Genomic DNA, 22,209 nt, shown 5'->3' with positions numbered 1-22,209 from the left:
CAGGAAAGAGTATATTTTTGGGGTATAGGGTTAAGGCTTCCCCATTTCCCATAATGAAATTCATTGGCATTTCGTTTTTTGTTAGACCCTTCTTACTGGGTAAAGATCCGAACCCCGCTTTGTTACACAGCCTCTGTTATGAGTGTGACCAAGATAAAATGATTATGACATCATTAGGGATTATTCTTAAAAGCTCTGCCACATAAGACATTCAACTATTCATCGGCATGGAAGGTCGATTGATATCATGCTGTAAAAAAAGGGGTTTGACAAAATCATGTGCTGGTGCGATCAACTGAGAAAGTTGGTAGCCGAGTCTGGAGACCTGATTTGGCGCATTTTCAGATTCAAATATTGATAAGTGATCAGTCAACAAGGGTGAACATTTTATATAAATTATAAATTATCTTTGTTCTACTCTCATTGTTGTCTTGTTTATCAGTCTGCACTGTCAGCCAATAATATATTTAATCTATTTAATATACTGTATATACCATGGCTGTATTTATGGAGTCCGAAAATAAACGTGATTTTGAGAGGTTTGTGATGTAAACTGAATCACAATCCTTTCTTGAAACGAATGCCATGCTTTGATATTCATAGTAAATATAGTTTGAGGCTTTGTAAATGTAAAATAGTGCCAACAGGAATGGAAAATATAAATCCTCCCTCTTACACTGCAATTCACCTTCAGCAACCTTTAAAGCCAGCTGATCACCACAACCCAACATACACACACAGAAACACACACCCATTCAGGTTTTGCAGCAATTGTGAGGACCATGATCCCAAAGAGTGTTGTGAGGACCCCCCTTTATGCTGTTTCTGGGACGATGAAAAAAAATGTATTTACCATTAGGTGGGGACAGGTCACTAGACAAATAGAGCCATGCGGTAAATAAAGGATACTTTTTTTTTTTTACTGCAGATGGTCATAATGCCAACAACAACTTGAATAACTTAACCAAGCTGCCCTCATTGAAAAAGCAAGAATCCTTTTACAACCCATTATTTACTTTGTTGTTACACAGCGTTTTTTTACGAGATCGCAGTTAATGTGTAGTGTGAAATCAAAAGACGCCACCTTGAGGTTACGTTATGTAACTACTTAATTTGATTAGTACATACACCATACCTAATTTCCCCTTAACGAGTACTTTGTTGTCTAGATGTAATCAAGTATATATGACGTTAAATTGATAGGTCAAAATGTCATTTTCTAGGGAAGCTTATGACCTATTGGTGCTATGTACACGTTAGGGGTGTAACGGTTCATAGAATTCACGGTTCGGTATGTACCTCTGTTTGGGGGTCACGGTTCGGTACGGGTTCGATACAACAAGAAAAAGCTAAAAAAAAGTCCCAAATGAATAATTCAAGGTTTGTTTTTTATTTATTTTGAACAGTAGTGCAAGTTTCAGTTTAAAAATAAGGAACTATAATTTTTGAATAATTAACTGTATTACACAGTTAAAAACAAACCACAAACAGTACCACACACACTCAGATGGCCATATTATCTATAATTGCTGATGTCAAACAAAAAGGTTCAATGTCTTGAAAATATTACAAAATAAATAATAAGATAGTGTTTCAATCACTTTCAATCACAATCAATAAAAGCCGGGGTTCTCTACTATTGCATAAGGGCGCAGCATAGCCGTTGAAATATATATGCCAATAGCTTCCGTTATTTATTTTTGGTCTCTCGGCTTTCATGTCTATTGGCTTCTTAAAAACAGCGGGGATAAGCTGTTGAACTGCTGTTGTCTTTTGCCGGGCTCCGGTNCAGCTGCAGCCCACAGGAATCAGTCCCCTGCAAAAACAGACGCTGGAAGAGCGCATATAGAGCGAAATGAGGCTATGGCTAAAATGCAGATCTGTTTGGTATTTTGACAAGAAAACGTATATTATGATCTTTATATAGTATGGCCCTACAACATATTGTTCCAAAATAGCATGATAGCTCACCTTTAAATAAATCGCCAGAATGGTACATCGATCAACGCTCTCTGTCTAATATGTTCGCTAGCTGTTAGTGTTGTTGCATAGCAACCACCTCACACTATGTTTCGTGCAGAAGGCAACGGAGGGACTATTTTATTTTGAACATCATTATTTACTAATAAAAACTATTTCAATTAGAGTTTGTATTTTTATTTCATATTGCCACACTTGGTAACCGTTTTATAAAAGCAATAGCTCAACCGCTTCGCGTCGGGCCGAACCACGCCCCTTAGCTGTGATATAATGAGCATATACCAAGGCCTGTCGTGAGCTATTGCTTAAATATATATATTAGGGGTGTAACGGTATCCGTATTCGTCCCGTACCGTCACGGTTCGGCACATGCAGTCACACGACCAATACGTCTTTTTTTTGACGAGTGGGAAAAAAGTCTGTCATTCAGGGCAGTATCCACTACACTATATATAATCCAGGGGGCGGTATTGCGCCTAAAAGCTGTTTGCCAACCGCCCTTAAACAACAAATTAAGAAGAAGAACACAACAAAACGAACAAAATGCAAGAAGAAGAAAAGTTAGTATTGCAAGTTCAGATAACACACAGGAGCTAGAAGAACCACCTGCTTCTTTTAAATCAGCTGTGTGGGAACATTTCGGGTTCCCTGTGGACTACAATAACGATGAAGTCGATCGGACGAGGACGGTGTGCCATCGGCGTTGTTCGGCAGCGGTGCGGTATGCTAATGATAACACTAGCCGCCAAACATGCTAAATCATATCAGAAGGCATCACCCAGATTTGCCAATCACCGGAGCCCGGCAAAAGACAACAGCAGTTCANCCTGTTATGTAAATGAGCTGTATGGTTGCTTCAACATCATTGGCTACCAACTCCTGGTTCCGCCTCTGAAGATACTGATTGGAGCATGCCGGGCCCGACGCGCTCGTCGGGCCCGGCATGCTCCAATCAGTATCTTCAGAGGCGGAACCAGGAGTTGGTAGCCAATGATGTTGAAGCAACCATACAGCTCATTTACATAACAGGATAGCAAAACAGGATTAACAGGACCAGAGAGGCGACAGCCGTCTCAACCACACACACTCAGATGACCCGAAATGTTCCCACAGAGCTGATTCAAAAGAAGCAGGTGATTCTTCTAGCTCCTGTGTGTTATCTGAACTTGCCATACTAACTTTTCTTCTTCTTGTATTTTGTTCGTTTTGTTGTGTTTTCTTCTTCTTATTCTTCATTTGTTGTTTAAGGGCGGCTGGCAAACAGCTTTTAGGCGCAATACCGCCCCCTGGATTATATATAGTNTGTGTGTGTTTGTGTGTGTGTGTGTGTGTGTGTGTGTGTGTGTGTGTGTGTGTGTGTGCCCCCAAATAAAGCAGGTTAAAATAATTAAATTGCATACATCTTCTTGTAGTAATCACTGAAAGCGGGTCCCACTGACCCAAACAGCACACAAAGGTTAAAGGTGAGTATATAATAATGTTAAAATGTGCTAAATATATACACTGCAAAAAAGAAAGAAAAGAGGAGTAAAAGTAGCTCTCATCCTAAAAAAGGTTGGAGACCCCTGGTGTAGTGGATACTGCCCTGAATGACAGACTTTTTTCCCACTCGTCAAAAAAAAGACGTATTGGTCGTGTGACTGCATGCACCGAACCGTGACGTCCGAACCGTGACGTCCGAACCGTGATGGTACGGGACGAATACGGATGCCGTTACACCCCTAGTATACGTATGTGTTGTCCTCACCCAACATCGCAGTACTTTTTGCTTTAGCTCTGAATGTAGAATGAATGCAGCTCATGTTATAGAACAAACAATAAAGAAGACAGTCTTTAAAATATGTGCACAGAATTACAGTATTTATTTCCCTTTTTGCAGGGTTTATGTGTCACCAGCCCTGGCGTTTCAAAAGAAATAAAAACATGAGAGGTTGTTTATTGTTACGATGGAGCCAAGGCAAAAGAGGCATGGTCTTGCATCCGGCTCACTATTTACCGATTGGCCCGTTCTCTATTGTCTGTCTCTGTACTCATACTCACATGCACACACTCTTACACTTTATATCAGTCTCTCCTCATCGGTGAAATTGCTTTCGGGGGATGTGTAAGAAAAGTAATGTTTCACTATGTTCATTCTATAGCCAAAAGGAGGTTACCAGTGCTGTGTTTTCATTGAGGTTTCACTAGAAAGTGGTGAGATGTTATCCCATCACCGAGCCGATAAGAGTCTTAGAAAATTCAATTACATCTCAGTGAAATGTGAAAGGTTTTTCTTCCAGAGTGAGAGCCTGTCCATGCATCCATCCTTCACGTTTAATATTTGCTCTGACATTGGTCCTCTCTGGAGGTGATGTGGGCCGATAGAGTGACAAGTCTGGAGCACGATGTCAAGGCAAGTCTATCTCAAAATGGGCTTAGTGGGTTACTGTACAAGCAAACTAATAGTGCATTTAATGCTTACCAAATGGAGCGAAAAAGTGGAATCGAAAAAAGACGGATACCTGGTCTAAAATAATAAGTTTGACTTCACCAACAATGTCCAACACATTATAAAGTTAAGTTCTGCAAGGAAAAACACATTTTATTTTTTTATAATTGTGAGTCACTGACACTTTTTTAGCTTCTTTTTTTTGTTTAAGGTTTCCTAAGGCCTCTTCATCTTGATGGTTTCTGCATGGTTATTTTAAACATTAAAGATTTTTTTTTGGCCTGGCACCCCTGGGTCTGTTTTAACAAGTAACTCATTTTGACCATCCATCACCTCTTCAAATCAAGGCTTGAAGTGACAGGGAATGACAAAGCCTGATACACACACTGCGAAGATGACGCACACATAGTTGGAAGTCATGGAAACGGAGCTGCACACTATGCAAAAAAGCATGACAGTGTAAAAAGAGATGCTCTCTGAAACCTTTCTTTGCATCAGCATTCGGTCGTCTGAACGTGGGTTGTTGATTTTAATGAAACAAGGAAACACAAAAAGCTTTGAGGAAATATAACTGTGGCAGCGGGGTGTGGTTTGGGCGCTGGCTGCTGGAGTGAAGGGAGTGGCTCGGCCGGAGGCCAGACAGCTGATCGGAATCAGGTAATCAGTGCAGGAAGAAAAGCATGTCGTAACCTGGTTCTGTTCTGTTATGCAGTAGGCGGGATCCTGGAAGGTCGCCAAAGGACCTGTGAAGTTTCCCAACCGGGCAACGTTTGAGACCCGCGCATGTTATTGTTTGGAGTTAATAAACGCCTGTGTTTCACCAACCTGCTCTTTCCGTCCTGATTTGAACCCTGTGTGAGCGGAGAGGCTCACAATAACCTTAATCATAAATCCTTCTGATGAATATATCGTTCTAATACACATAATGGAAACAGAAAAATATATACTTGAGGAACATGTTTTAACTAGATCCACATCATTAAATCTCCCTCTCCAATCTAAACCTCTCTCCCTTCACTCCCCCTCACTCGCCTCCTTGTCATTCCTCATCTCTCATTAAAGCGAGCGAGGCGACAGCAGGTCGCCTTGTCAGCAGTTTTTCGCATCCTTCTCCGCCTCCTCCTCTCTACTAATTTCCTTCTGATCTACCGTGGTGAGGCTGTCTGCGGGCTGTCAGGACAAGGACTCTCCTCGTGATGAACACTGAACCTGACAGAGTCACCCGCGGCCGGGACACCTAATGTCCCTTCACAGGAACAACCTGTACCCGTTAGATCACTACCTGTGTCAGTGTGTGCGTGACGGGGAGATGATGCAACATTTCTGTAAATTCCAGAGGTGTAAGAAGTTCTCCAATGTTTTAATTAGGTAAAAGCAGCAATACTACCGTCTAAAAATACTCAGTTACGAGTAAAAGTCCTGAATTCAAAATTGTATTCAAAACATACTTCAAGAACTAAAAATGAAAGCATCTCATTTTCCATTATGGCCCTGTCAGATCAAAAAATACAACATTTTTGTATTATAATGATTTATTAGTTAATGTCAAAGGTCGGAATTTACACTCAAAATTATGATTATATATAATTAAACATTATGAAAACCAATAAAACCAAAAAAAACAATAAAACAATATTAAATAATACTTGAAACGTAAAAGAGTCAGATCAGTGTCTGTTGTCAGTAAAGTCAACAAGAGGTGCAGTAAAAACAAGGAATTAGCTTAGAAGCTAATGTTACTTCCAATTGGTGCCTCCTTCCTCTGTTTGGACAATAAACTCACACACTATCATTCAGAAGGTTGACGCTGACCCAGAAAGTGAGGTAAAAAATCAAAACAGCCCGCAGCTTTTTAAAGGATAAAAGCATCCTCAACAGGGATTTTGCTTAAAATATATCATAAAAGTTATCCAGTGTATCATTGCAAGTGTGTTTGTGAGGTGAGACATATCTTTTGTTGTGCTCCAGGTTCAGTATTTAAAAGAAAAATTAAGCAAATGGAGGGGGGTTAGAGTACTTACAAACTACGCTAAACAATGAACTGATTGGAACCCCTTCAGAAAAAGATAACAGCACTCCAGTGTAGTGTTTCCAACATGACAGAGATGTGCATAATTTGTATTTAAAGGTCAGCCAGAGCCTCACATTTTCAAGCTCAGAGTGCCTCTTCAGTTTCCCGCCATGCGCTGTAGAAGAAGCAGATTGTTAATTCCTGCCTCCGTTTGAACCCATAGAAGATTTACAGCTCACAGTCTGACCCCTCCACTACCTCTGAGGGCACCAGCTGCCGGCTTTAGGGGCATTCGGCTTTAGATTTCTCTCCAAAATAAATTGTGCTTGGCTCTGGCTGACATGATGTGGGTGAATGGGAATGTCACTGGGCTCATATTTTAAAACTGCAGTCATTGACTTCTTGACAGTGACTAGGTGGAAGGACAGAGGATGAAAATTCGGGCTGACGGCCAAAAGCAGGAAGGTCAGGACAAAATGTGCAGCCAGCATGTGGACAAACACATATTTGTGACTGCCATGATTTCTGTTTCTCTTTAGCAGCCCCTGCTGTCCAGTGGGGGGGTATTTTGTCCAGAGCTGCAGGCCATTTAGATACGCAAAGATCTGAATCGCAGTCATCTCAGGATATTATGCTTTTCTTTTTGGCTCACACTCTGCCTTGCATACACAAACATTCCCCTACACACACAGGGGACATTTTATTGCAGCGCATTCAGGCAGGAGTTGAGCTATTGACCGGCCGCAGAGTGGGACTATGGGTATTCTGAGACCCCAGAGATGATGAAGACTAATAAGATGGCAGACCATTAAAGAAAGCCAGAGAAACGAACAATGGAGGGGAGAGGGAGAGCATTATACTACCTTGGCGCAATGTGTATATGTGTTTGCCTTGCAGGTGTGTGTGTGTGTGTGTGTGTGTGTGTGTGTGTGTGTGTGTGTGTGTGTGTGTGTGTGTGTGTGTGTGTGATATATAGAGAAAGAGGTGGATGCTTAGGTCAACGAGCCTATATATTTCACACTGTGCTAAAAAAGGTTATTATCTGTAATCAAAAGAGCAGTTTGTAGCTATTCATCTGAGCCATCGGCAACATTTAAAGGCTTAGAAAAATGAAGCCATTATCAGGATATAATTCTTAACGAACGCTTCATTTTCTCTGAGAAATGGAGAACATTACTGAAAAAGTGCATTTATTGTTTTATTTCTGGCTGTAACTCTGCTAGTGCTGAACGGTTACGACTGCAGTGTTTCCGATGTTATGCCAGTAGCTCTGGCTCAAGATACATGTGAGACCGAAACTATTGTTAACACGGTGCAGTAAAGAATAAAAAATGATCAGAAATCCCCAAAAGACTCGGTGGAACTGCATGCATTAGGCAGTTTATGTTTTTTTCCCAGCCTGTCTCAGCAGAAAATCAGTTGTGCTGTATTTATGATTTTATCCTTACTTCCTTCAGCTTATTGTAGAGGGTGTTATGGCAGCAGCTGGGCCTCAAGGGACAACAAATCTCTAAAATGGTCAAAACCAGTGTTGGGAAAAAGGGACCAGAAATCCCAACAAATCTGAATACTAACTTCTTTTTTAAAGAAAAAAGTGTGAAATATATTAGCAGTAAGAGGAAAGAGCATACATTTTTTAAATCATAGGGTTTAGGCTTCCCCATTTACCAAAATGCAACTCGTTGACATTTCGTTTTTTGTTAGACCCTTCCTACTTGGTAAATATCCAAACCCCACTTTGTAGCTCGGCTACACATGTCACTAAACAACAGTTTTCTCAGCACCTCCTATGACTAGCAAACTAAATTTGACACGCAGAAGCATTGCAGTGTCCCTGTGCAAAATGCTATTCTGCTATCAACAGTTTTCAATCTGTCTTTAAAAGCAGTTTGTGAGTGTCAAAGCAGATCTAAGCACCAGGCCCTGACATTTATACAGAGGAACTTAAAAGACAGCTGATTCTGGGAGACACAAGACATGCTGCAGCAAAGTCTTCAAAATGTTGTGCTTTTATAAAATCTCCTCTGTAATAAAATCCTCGGCTCGCAATGCTGAGATAAACTGCAGCGCGGAGAGAGAAGAGGAGGAGAAGCTCTTAGATCTGAACGCTTGATGCTCGCCACGTGACGCTGTGCAGGAATGCGGCAGAGCAGCGTCTGAAGTATAGGTGGTCTTCTTCACGTGCCGTATGTCTGCTTAATCAACAATTACATGCATCAAAAACATTGAATGACGTCTATGATCATGCATTCAACACGAGCAGATTTGATATAACTATTTTGTGGTAAGTCGTGCATAAATCATGCCTTAGGGTTAAAATAAATTAGTCGGAGCGTCACTCTAATTAGAAATTACTCCGAGCACTCACTGTCTTTGAAAGCTGCTTTCATTCATTCACAATGCTGCCGAGTGCTGATTTCAATTTCCGGGAGAATTTAAGCTACTCGAACCCCAGAGGATGTGTTTAAAGAGGAATAGGCTGGAACAAAAATCAACATCTTAATGAACCAACCCTCTGAGGAGAATGACACATATGTGCTGCTCTGATTAGCTAAGAGACAAGCCCTTTGAGCCAATAGGAAGATGACAACAGTATAAATAAGGAAATAAAACTAGTACTGAGATGTAACAGACTAGAACAAATATGGTTGAATTCCCTCAGACACGCCTAACTCCTGACAGACAGTCAATGGTTACTAAGCTATATCTTCCCTCTGTGTCCTCTGTTTCCATGACAACAGCACAGCAAGCCGACAAGGTCACTTTCTCCAGCTGAGGCAGCATGATAGCATGCAACAGAGAGAGAGACACAGGCAGAGGGGGATGAGAACAAATATTAGATTATGGGGTGAAGAGGTGAGGGAAATTTGGGGCGAACTGTGATTGAGGATCCCACACGTGTGAAATATAATTGTGTGTGTGTGTGTGTGTGTGTGTGTGTGTGTGTGTGTGTGTGTGTGTGTGTGTGTGTGTGTGTGTGTGTGTGTGTGTGTGTGTGTGTGTGTGTGTGTGTCGAGGCACGTCTCAAAGTCCTGAATTACTTAAACAAGCTCCAGGCCCACTTTTCCCACCATGACCCTGAACGCCCTCCAGCAGAACAGATCAATCATTCCATCAGTCCCTCCTCTGCCCCCAATGCATCATGGATCCTGTAGTCCCCCCCCACCCCCTGCTCACACTGAACCTATTTGTCTCGTTGCTAGCCAAAGTGACGAATAATTCCAGCTGCGTCTTTTTTTCATCTCGAGTCACCTTTCCGTTCGGCACACAGCATGAATCCTCTTAATTAGTGCAGTTTAGTATAAATTCCAGTGATACATTTGAGGGAAAAAGGTTTCTTGGCGAAACGACACGGCTGATTAATCTCACAAAACCAAAGGTGAATTAATTTCCTGCAGAAACCCCATCATTCTCCCCAATGCGATCTCTCAGGGTGTCAGCCCTGTCTTCAACACTTAAGGCATCGGCATAATATCCGTGCATTTTCCGAGGTGCAAACCAGAATTATGAAACAAGCCTCCTTAATCCGATCTGGCAATGAGCCGAATGTGTTGTCCTTCTCTTTGTATTTCTCTAAAGACATATGCTTCACCAGATGCAGAGTGTTATCCTGCCTTGTCTCTACTTTATTAACATACTTTATAGCCTATTATAAAAGATAAGGTTGTAAACTTTAATTAAACTGAGGTTTTAAAGTGCAGATCACCACTAATTTATTCTGAAGTTTAACTACAAATCTTACCCTTACCTTTTAGTTGAAAGGTTTCACAAGAAATACAATTTTATGGATGTATTTGTTTGATTGTCATGTGTTCATTTAGATTCTCTGCCAGAAAAAATAAAGGAAGAGCATGAACTTGATAGCTAATTTCCTTTCTGACAAGGTAAATCATTATGGCAGATTGTGCTAGCTAATTAGCATAACATATCTCATTAAGGTGTTGGTGTGTGTATGTGTGTGCAAGTCTTCTGTCAGGAGCACAGAAGGAGGTCTCATTTAAAAAGAGTTTTAGATGGTGAGCAAGATGTCAGTGTTTCTGAGCACACAGCGAGCTGCTGGGAAAGAGTCCGTTTGGCAGCTGAATCGCCGGCAGGCTGAAGCAACATGCCAAAAATATAGACTGTCACCTGCCAAAGCCTGACCGGTCAGTTTATATTTATCTCTGAGACCTAACCAGTGTTTACTATCCAATCAGCTTCACCACTAAAAGGATGATTCAGTCAGGGGGGCAGATTTGTACTTACAACAACCCTTTAAAGTACTACTGTTGAAGCAAGAAAACGCATACTGTGTCAGTCCTTCTCTGCTAAAAAAGTTCAACTAAATTTAAAACTACAAGTATGAGAACTCAGCAGAGTAGATTTTATGCTAATTGTGATGCATTCAAATGCATATTGGCACTCGCGGGACAAAGTTTTTGATTAAAGACATCGTTATTCAAGACATTGTGTGTCTTGGATGATATTCCAGGAATGTGGTCTTTATATACATTATGTTTGTTAAAAGGGAAATGGTTTTAAGGGAAACTGTTCAGTTGGTTGGATACTTGATACCTTGCCGGAAAATAAATCATTTAGAAAGTTATAATTGCAACAGCAGTTTCATCTGTACATTTCACTGGTGTAAGGAAATTAATCCTCATGTCTCTGTGACTGAGTTATTATACCCAGTGCTCACTCTGTTCAGACTGATACTTGTACTTGTTTACACACACACACACACACACACACACACACACACACACACACACACACACACACACACACACACACACACACACACACACACACACACACACACACACACACACTGTACACACTGTTGATAAAACAACACTGCAGCTATCTCCATTTGCAAGTGGGAGTTCATGGAGGCAGTTTCACTTCAACACTTGGTAAAAATGATTTGGATGTGATCCCAAACCCTTGAGTAAACTTCAAACTGTGGCATCCAACTGTGAACATCAATTTGTGCAACATAAGTTGTATCAAGTGCAAACAGATACTGTTTCTTGGGATGTTTTCCTCATCCTCGGAAGCTCTGACTGTCAAATTCAGACATTTTATGAATGAGTATGAGCCTTTCTACTGTATGTACACAGTTAGCTTCAGTGTGGTTTAGAAGTGGACTCTTGAAAATACACAAAACACAAAGCAGCGATTTTGAAGGTAACATCTTCCTGCAGCTTGAGTGTCTTTGTTTATAGCTCTCCTGCTGTGCCATTCTCCATGCTAGAATACTCTAATAATACTTTCCTTCCCTTTATTAGGTTTCTGGTCCCTGTGTGTCCACCGCAGCAGTTCTCAGTTTCGCTGCAAAGCAGAAAGTATAAGCAGAGGTCCCTATGGAGCTGTAAGAGGAACAACTCCAGTGTGCAGTGTTAGCACGCTGCGGCAGGAGATAGCTCACAGTCGTAATTGAAAGGCAGTGGCCATCCACACCATCAGCTCCTTCCATGAATGAATATATATCTGACTTGGTGACCCTGAATTCAACCCCCTATAGTCCCTAATCCCTATGGTGCCTCCTTAAAGACTTGCAAGAGTGACCAGAATACCAGGGTGAGTTTCCGACCTCCGTAGGGTCCTTATTAAATGTGACAGTGGAATCCTCAAAACCCTCTCAGTTGAAAACATCCAACTTTGTTCTGTCCTACATACACCGTGTTAGATTGTAACACCACTGATGTGCAATAACCCTACCTGTAAATATAAGACTGCAATATACCCTTGTGCAATTCACGCTTTATTATTTATTCCAATGTATCTACAATCTGAAAACAGTACAGGCTAACTCTTTAATTTGATATGTTCACTTTAAAAAAACGCAGATATATATATATATACATATACATGCAACTTGTTTTACCATGATGCATTTATCTGCTATTTGTTTTTGTACTACTTGTGTTTTTGTATTATTAATAACGTATGCATACTTAGTTATCTTACTTTTTGTATATGTAAGTCTATTCTCTTTACTTTATTTATCTGCACTAGACTTCTGCTGTTGTAATGTGCACATTTCCCCGTTGCTGGAAAAAGAAGGGATTCTGATTGTGATTCTGAGGATTACCTGTCGTTTCACGCTTCCTAACTGATCAGATAAAGCTCCACAGAGCGGACAGGTACAAATCAAGAGCAAGCATTGCTTCAATTTACTACAATGATTTCTTGTAGAGGCTCCGGCAGGTGCCCTTTTCTGAGCTGACCCCTGTGACTCAGAGGCTTGAATTACTCTCAGCTGAAAGAGCGGCGCAAATGAAATATCAATGATTGCACTTTGTCTGTCAGGTTCAGCGTGGGAAATAGGGTTTCATTACATCCTGAAGTGGAGGCCATGCACAAAGAGGCGATGAGTTGTCCTTTTTATATGGTAATCAGGCCTTGTTTGTTGGCGGTCGGATCCCCTCAATCATTCAGGATGACAGAATACACTCGCTTTGATAGGAAAAAGAGGTACGTGTAGGTTGTTAGCATATTTTAATTGCAGCAGTTTGCGTCCAAAATTGCTATAACTTAGTTAAACCAAGACACTTGCAATACATATACACATTTCTTGATTTAGAGTTGATTTGACTTTCTGATGACCGATTTCCATTGAAATGTTTTAGCTCTATGAAACCTGATGTACTTATATGATTCTGTTTTCTTCAAGTTTGTATCTTCTTGGTCGAATGCACTTATTGTAAGTCGCTTTGGATAAAAGCGTCAGCTAAATGCAATGTAATGTAATGTAACATTGCAAACAAGAACTGCTAATAGCTAATTCAGCAAACTTTAAACGATTCCAATTTTTAAACGAACTGTAAACTACTAATACACTTTTTCAACAGTGCTGATGTTGCAGGCCACAGCATTCTACTTTCGGCTCACTTCCTCCAAAACATTGTGGAAACTTTAGTCGCGCATTTACAGAAACATGGGCGCATTATTATCCCCCAAAATAAGTCTGACAATCTTTGAATTCTTGTAACTCAGACATTTTCTCTATCCATTCATATACAGATATATGAGATTGAAGAGGAAAATCAAAAAAGCCTAAAATTGATGTAAATAATGTTAATCTATGGATTTCACTGCTGTTGTGGTGGTGTGCAGACTGGTGTGTGCTTTCCCAGGGTATATAAGTAATCTAATGTAGGTTAGTGACACACTGGCACACACACACACACACACACACACACACACACACACACACACACACACACACACACACACACAGAAAGACAGGGAGCTATGTTCTGATCACTGCCAAGCCAAAGCATGCAACATGATAAGAACTGTTTTTTTTCACATGAACACAGATGCATTACATGTGTCAACAAGGAGGCTCACCAGGTTCCAGCATGTTAAAGACCCTACAGTACACACACCAATGCATTATGGTATTTTTTTACATTGCATATTTACACTTTTGTTACATGGCAATACTCATACATGACTCTTTCAAACTTAACGTGAGCACAGTGGAGAGACAAGCCCGAATGAAGTGACCATGAATGATGATGGATGCGATGAGGTGTGGGTGCCATGTGGAGCTGTGTCGCTGTGATGTGATGTGGTGATGCCACGTGAGTAAATGACCAACAAATCACTGACAACAATGCAGAAATACGGAAATCAACGACGGCTTTCAAAAAGAGATAAGACGCAACAAGAACAACAAGAACGAAAAAGACAAAACCACAAGCTGCTTTCTGTCTCGGCCCCAGAGAGTCCTGCTTTGAAGTGGTTCGCTTCAGAGAACGGTGAGTTAGCAAAGCCCTTCTGTTGTGAACTTTGTTTGTACCTTTAGCTAATGGTCCCTAAGCCCAAAGCAATCACAAAACACAACAGCACCAAACAGCTTTTATCGAGCAAGCTGCTGAGCGTCAATCGATTCATGACTTTTGGCTTTTCAATTTCCCCACCATCTTTGACTTTATGTGAGTACCTCCTGTTCAACTTCTACCACTGTCTATGAATGTATTACATAGAGGCATTAAGGGACTTTTGTGACAACAAATACTGTAAGAGACTTGGGTTTTGAGTCAGTCAACACCGGAGAAATTATCTGGTAAAGCAAACAAAGCAAATAAAAAGAGTTCCCTGCTCTCCATTCAACCCTACATGTATGTGTCCTTCAGTCTATCCATGTGGCTGACACAGCACAGCCCTCTGAGGGGTTTAAAGTGTGATTTTGTTTGCTTCTTGCTCTGCCACTTATTCTTTCCAGCACCGCAGGGTCTATGATTTGCCATCAATATGTGTTCGCCAATCTGCTATTTTCTGCCAAGCTCATACAATGCGTGAGTAGCAGTCGACAAAAAAACAAACTGTTGTTGGACGGGTTGCTTAATTGCTACTGCTGCCTGATGAATGCCATAATTATTAGTGAAACTCTGGTGGTCCATTATTAAATACAAGCAGGAGGCAAACACAATTGTGTGTGGTCAATTCTGCCTCTACCTTGTCAAAGGTGATTATTATTTATTTTTGTTCATGCCAATCTAATCTTTTAATACCTGACGAACTTCCGATTCAACTCTAGATGTTTACCCTCACAAAGATGTGGTACAAAGGCATATTAGATGTATTACAGGAGCTTATTTTTTGGAAATCGTATGCAAGTGTACACAGTTTGATTTCTAATTGGCCAGCATCAGCTCCATCACTGTCATGTGGCAATCTGATATAAAGAGATAACAACTTAATCGCCTTGCTTTGCTGACTAAACTCAATGTAATATTATTCCAATAACTCACCAAGGACTTGACCATTGTCCAGGAAATGGGATCTGGAAGTGATTGATTTGAATATTACAGCTGAGTTTATTTATCTTTATCTGACGCCTCTGTGGAAATAACGGTCTCATAATCACTCAGGGAACAATCTCACAGCCTCAACCGGACCCAAAACCCAAGCTGATATAACAGTCTCCCTCTTATTGGCTTATACTGATCATGGAGCTTAGGAATTCAGATTGTCCCTGAAAGTGACCTGAAGCATTTACAACCACTTCAAGGTACAGAAACCTCTGCTGGGGTAGTTGTGTTGCCTAAAGGAGCTACGGCCGCATCGCTACTAACAGGATGCATGGTAAGTGGCTGCAATTACAATGTACAAACAATACAAATCAAACTGTTCAAAAGGAAATAAATGATAAATATAAATAATAATATAAGTCAACAACTTAATATTTGTGCAGGTGTTTAAAGGATGCAGAGGTCTTACCTGGGGACACAGGCAGTAGAGGTCTCCCCCTCATGGGCCTCGGGGGCGGGGCAGCAGAACTGGTGAAGCACTGTTTGGTTGCTGCGGGAAAAGAGATAGTAAATATTAAAACAATGTAAAGTCATGATCTGTTCTTCATTCTTCAAGTCATATTTTAAATTCCATCCCTTGGGATCAACTAGAATTGGGTGCAGTTGATTTTACTCCACAGTCAGCATTCACTGTGCCTCCTGGCTGTAGCCGGTTTGACCAATAGTCTGTCTTCTGACTCATTCTTGCATTAGCCCTTGTGTTTTTGTCAGCCCAATCTCGGTTAGTTTGGCAAACAGAAGATAATGGCTGCCTGGATTTTAGCCATGGACATCTTTGGTGCCAGATTTACAGTACAGCCGTATCAATTATTGTAAGTACATGTCAAAGACCAACGATGCTCCGATGTCGGCAAGACCGCTCAATCACATTCTCTAGTCACCACTGCCATTGAAGATTGCCAGATTTGTTCTGAACTCAGGGCATTGTAGAATATGAATACAAGTGGGTGTACATTAAGATTTAACTTGTTTTTAGTGCATGATTTGATACTATAATAGTTTCAAATGTGTTCAGATCTCATTACAGCTCTGTAGTCACTGCTCACTTGTTTGGTTTTGACATGCTGTGCAGTTTGAAAGTTGTTGTTTTTACTCATTGGTAAAAGTATTCTCTATGTATTAGGCCCACAAACCAAGCAGAACAGGTAACCGTAAATGGGGTTTAGGGGTGTTGATTATGCCTATAAAAAACCAAACACAATTATCACCTCCTCATGAAAGGGTGGCATTTAGTAGGCTGAAAGTGTGTGCAGTTAAGAGAGTTAGAAGAACAAATAATGTCTTCATTGGGATAAGAACACAGAAAGGATTTTCATGAACCCTATTGCGTTTGAAGCTAACCAGTAAATGTGAACATAACTGTTTATTTTACATATATAAATAAATATATGTTTGTTCTCAAGATAAAGGGTTACAACTGGTCACATAATATCAATGTAGAGTGCAATGTGTTTGGCCATTAAATGTGTACTGTTGTGCTTTAGATTGCTGTCTGTCTTTGCTCAGTTTAACTTAAGAATGATATAAAGACAGAAGTAGAGACAGTGTTTTATCACCATGGACATAAACAAAGAGACACACACCACGGACAGAGACAGAGACGTTGATGTGGTTCAAAAAATGTTTCTGTAAAGTTTGTTCCCTTGAATAATAAAACTAACTACATTTGGCTACAGGGCTGCCTGTCTTTAGGATTTGCTGATCAATCATGTTGTCAATTAAATGTTGGAATATGGTCAAATATATTCAGTTTACTATGATATATTATAATGAAAATCAGCAAATCTTTACATTCAGGGAGCTGGAACCAGAGGGTTTTTGCTTGATAAATCACTTAAACAATGAATCAATTCCTCCCCTCCAGCATGTTTACCATACAGCTCACAAAAATGTTAAGGTTGCACTTTAAGAAGTATGAAAAAGAGGTTATTTTGAGCACTTCTATCAACAAAAACAGATTTTTTTTAAATAAATATCCCCGTAGTTTGGCAGTATGGCTGCTAAACAAATCGACATTCCCCTTTTCTTCTGGAACAAACTGGTGATACTGAAATTTAGCGGAGAAAGAGTGAGGTTATAAAATGTTAACGTGTATGTGAGAAGGCCTGAGTGCTTCACGTTCCTCCTCCATCAGTGTGTCCTATCTTTCAACCTGGTTGCTGCCTCACATTCTTCACGTTCCCTTAATCCATCTCGTTCTCCAGCATCATCCCTTCCCCCCACTCTTCCTCTCATCTGCCCCCTTTTACACTGATTTTCCATCTATCCTCTCTACAACTCCCCCCCCACCCCTGCTCTGGGTCCTGCAGGCATGGTGTGTGCAAGAGTGCTATTTGCTCAATTACTCTTGCTGTCAGAAGATGTATCCAGTAAAAAAAGAGCAGCTTCCATATGCCGTGTCCTTATCCATGGACTAAAGACACAGGGAAGGATGGAGAGAAGAGAGTTCAGACATGAAATGAGAATGTAAGGCCTGTACAGTGAACTCAGCATTAACCACCCCTAGATCACTTATCACCCCCCTGTTGCCTTTCCATCTTCTGTCATGTAGGCAAACTCTCTGCCCTCCTCACCCTCTGCTTTTCTTTCCGTTTGTCCTCTGGGAAAAGAAGAGATGTATGTCTTCTTGTATACGTCTTTCAAGAAGGCTGGTTCACTTAAAGATTACTTCAATCTGTTCTTTCTGCAACAGTTTATTGCAAGATACAAAAGGTCCTTTGAAAAGTTAGAATTTCTTGGCTAAGCAGACTCTAAAGGTCTCTTATTGTACCGCTCTGTAAAGACTGAGAAAGAAAAAGCAAGATGAGCTTTAAAGGAAGGTTGGGGGGTGTTTGACAGCAACAGTAGACAATACAAGGAGGGCATGACAGCAAATTAATTCCCATTGTTAACGGCTCCTCTAATTGTGTTCGCTGTAACGACCATGACACCGCTGTGGCCGTCTTTAATAGGTCGAGAACACAGGCGATCTCTGAGGGGACGCAGATTAGTGCCAGCGTTGGAAACAACTGAGCCTCTTGCTCCTGCAGATATAGGCAGTATATTCTGCAGGACAAGGTATAAAAACAACTAGGTTAATAGACTCAGGGTATTTCTCAATGTCGAGAACGCTTGCTTGGTAGCACATGTCTTCTGATTCACTTGCTTCAGAAGCGAGGCAAGAATACTTCCTGGCATTCGGAAAACGAAGAGTGGAACAGGCGAACAAGTGTGCAGGTGTGCGTCATATGAGAGGCCCCGCCTTACATTTTCCACCACAGATTTGGGGAAATTGGTCCGTGCGCAAAGCATTGTGGGGATTTTAAGACCGCGGAATCTACACATGTGCAGCCTTGAAATTTCTCGCTACAAAGTACGCCGGGCACGGTAGAATTCCAAGTATGCTGGACATTGGAACAGTCCTTCGGCGGCACTTGATGACGTAGTATGCTTGAAATATCTCTAAAGCTCACTAGATAAGATATTATATATTTTGGTGTTTGTTCTAAAATCAGTTTAGAAAGTGTAAAATCTATCGTGCAGTCACTTCTCTTATAGTTGCTTGGCAATACCGTGGTCAGGACGAGACTCCAGAATATGTCCGTATGTATTACTTTCGTATTTTATGCTAAGCTAGGCTAACAAGATACTCCATGTAGCGCCACGTCCATCAAATTGATATGAGCTTCTAATCAACTTTACAATTGCATTTTCTAAATAATGACTACTTCTAGTTGGGGTAACTTCGCTAACATCCCACTCTGACATGTTCCTGATTTTACGTGCGGATTGATTGACAATATGATTTATGAATAAAGAAAGAACAACTTCGGACACCAAAACCTGCTGAGTCATCCTTTTCTTGACGTGGCGTTTAAAAGAAGCAGAGCTCATTTGAATTGAATCAATAAGTGTTATTGGCGAAAAGGAGAAGCGTCCAGCTGGTTAGAAGATGCACGAACGACATTCATCCCCCTGTGTACTGTACAATAAAAGCTTCATGGTCACATCTGAATCAATAATTTCTCCACATTTGAGATAAAAATCCTCACAGGGGAGTATTCTGGGATGCAAAGAGAGAGATATCTTTTTATCTTTTTATGCACCTTTCCTTTGATTCATAACCGTCCATCTGTTCCTGCTTTGATCTCTGCCTTCCCAATTTTCTCTCTTTTTTTGCCATCTTTCTGCTCATCTTTACTATTGCCTCTTTCTTTCCCTTTATAAAGAACTTGCAGGCATTTTATAGCCATTTTGGTTTATGAGGGGACCTTTTAAAAGCCACAGCTGCGCCACAGAGATAGCACTACACGACCAAGCCAGCATAAAAGTCAACAATCATGTCCTGTATCATAAAACTGCTCATGTTTCAAATTTCACTGACATGATAAGACAAGGAGCAATCATTTCCTAATTATTCTTTGAATCATTTTGACGACAATGTTCGGGAAATACTGTCTCCAGATAATTTACAACACTACAAACCCTTGCCTCCAGTTTCCAACACCTCCCTCAAAATGTTGGATCAATACAAATGCTGAAGATTAAACCAAAATCGCATGACCTGTTTTCCGATCTTCCACACCATTGACTCAGTTCCCCTCATGGCCTAAGCCCGCTAAAACCACCTATACAAATCTATAAGCTTTTATAAGCTCTTCAACAAACTGGGTCTGTTTGAAGCAGAGTGTAATCGGCACACCATGGTTTCATTGTATTTTGTTTTAACTTCTCGTCTCTAATGTGTCTGTCGATGCGCTCCTCCTTGTGTTGAATTCAGTTTTACTGTGTCAATATCTCTCCGGATGGGATGGTTCTGCTCGGCTCAAAGCAGAAAAAGATCTTTGCACACTGCAGTGATACTGTTACAATCATTGGACAGAGAAAGAGAGGGAAACAAATCCTACAATAATTGAGGGGGAAAAAGCAGCTGTCAACATGTTCTCACATTGCAATAACATGCAGCCCCTGAAGGCCAAACATGATAAATAAAAATACGATTGACCTTGGAGGATGCAAACATATGAACGAAGTGGTTCAGCTGAGGACTGTAAGGCTGCATGGCTGCTGGCTAAAAAAGGGATGTTCTTGTTTGCTGCCATTCTTTTATTTTAATGTTTGTTTGATGCAACATTTTGTAGTAACTGCATTTTACAGTCAAGGTCAAAGTCAAATCAAGAGCAGAGAAAGAAAAACATTCAATATAATTGTAAAGTGGGTTAAAAGGAATTGCTTCTTTTGAGAATTGCTTGAAAACTATGTTCTGCGTTTACGTATTCCACATCTAGAAACAGTAAAAAAAAATAACAAGGTAGGCTACTCTTTATAACAGTCCTTGAGATACATTTAGGTTGGCTAATAAAAAATACATGCATTCCACACGTCATCTCATCTCAAGTACAACTACGAGGAGTACTATGATCATGTTAATTAAAAATAAAAATGGTAATCTTTTGCAGTACTTCACTTCCATTTGGCAAATTGGGTGTCGCTATAATTGCCAGTTTATTACTTTACAAGCTGAAAGTGTGTAAGGCTTTTGGAGAGAAACACATTCAACACAAATACACATGTGGTGTGTCTCTGTGAGGTTAAAATGATGTATTCCACATCACTGTGAGGTGGATTATCAGGCCAAAAATAACCTTGAATTAAATCAGATGACTTTTGAACAAGGACTGCACCAATCTTGCACACACACAGAGATACTCTTAAAATGCAGTCCTGAAAAACGGTATCATTCCCTTTACACACACGCAGAGTCATATAAAAAAAGCTTCCTTGAAAGGTTTACGTCAGTGCGGACTCTCGGGCGTCCCAAGAGGCTTAACTCGCTTTCTGCTGAACCGAGAGAGCTGAAGACGGACGAGAGAGCCAGAGCAGTTTTCCCAGGAGAACGCTAACAAAAAGGAAGGGAACAAGTCCTTGTATTTGATCCCTTTAAAAGAAACTCCTGACGGTGCCAATGTCTGGAGAGCTGCAACATTTGAGCTCTATTCACACTTTCTGTCTCATTGTGGCCTACTTGACTCCACTGCAGCACTTGATAGTAAATATGAAACCGTTTCACCGTCAAGCTTTATGCTGCATCATGTCTGTCTGAACACAACCAGCCTCCTTCTTTTCAGATCGCAGCTATGACACGAAAGCTGGGGACAAATTTGACTTTGAGTCCTCACTGACACTAAGAAAGTGGATCACATCACTCCAGTTCTGAAGTCTTTACACTGGCTTCCTGTGGGTCAAATAATTGATTTCAAAATCTTGCTGCTGGTTTATAAAGCACTGAATGGTTTAGGCCCAAAATACATTTCTGACCTCCTGCTAAATGATGAACCATTCAGATCTCTCAGGTCTTCAGGGACTGGTCAGCTTTCTGTCCCCCGACTCAGAACTAAACATGGAGAAGCAGCGTTCAGTTGTTTAATGTCCCCCCATACAAATCTAAGAAAAAGGAGCTCTTTCTAGGCTCCCAACTGTTGGTTCCCCCTCTTTAAAACTTAAAAGAGAAGCCTTTGACAGCGGAGCCAGAACAAGGGGAGAGGGAGAGAGGGGGGGACAGGAGTGAAGCATTTTCTGGTGTCGGAGAGAAAGCTCTGACTATATCTTCACTTCTAAAAGGGGTCAATTAATAATCTTTTTTCTAAAAGCAGTGATAAACCTGCGAGTTGGATGTAGAAGAGTCAGAATCAATATAGATGTTTTTTATTTTAAAAACATTACTTATAGTGAAAACCACCCTTGAATGATGGGATAGTAGACTAAAAGCTTTAGGAATCCAAACTATAACATATAATAAGTACCCTGTATCAAGATTGATGCAAAACAAGTGACATTTGACCTTTTTAGAGAGATTTAGCACAAAGAAAAACACTTCTGGGGTCATTTGGGTGGATTTGACCTGTCTCTGGCTCCGCCCCTAAGGANGGTCTGAGAATCAGCCTGAGTGAGCTTTGAGATAAAGTCTTATATCAGTCTGAGATTCAGCCTTAGATCAGTCTGGA

At 40.7% G+C, this 22,209-nt stretch overlaps 1 protein-coding gene across 1 annotated transcript in view; it reads right to left on the bottom strand.

The window, feature by feature from the left end:
- The window catches only part of LOC104958232 (protein TsetseEP-like), a 62,447-nt gene that overhangs the window by 23,637 nt on the left and 16,601 nt on the right, over positions 1-22,209 (bottom strand). Inside the window, exon 2 of the mRNA XM_010785963.1 lies at positions 15,636-15,716. Coding sequence (XP_010784265.1) covers positions 15,636-15,716 — 81 coding nt within the window. The remainder of the gene's footprint in view (positions 1-15,635; positions 15,717-22,209) is intronic.

Source organism: Notothenia coriiceps, unplaced genomic scaffold (assembly GCF_000735185.1).
Source record: "Notothenia coriiceps isolate Sejong01 unplaced genomic scaffold, NC01 NC01_scaffold00028447, whole genome shotgun sequence".
NCBI lineage: Eukaryota > Metazoa > Chordata > Actinopteri > Perciformes > Nototheniidae > Notothenia > Notothenia coriiceps.
The sequence above is the reverse complement of the archived record's forward strand: the minus strand, read 5'-3'. Positions and strand labels throughout refer to the sequence as shown.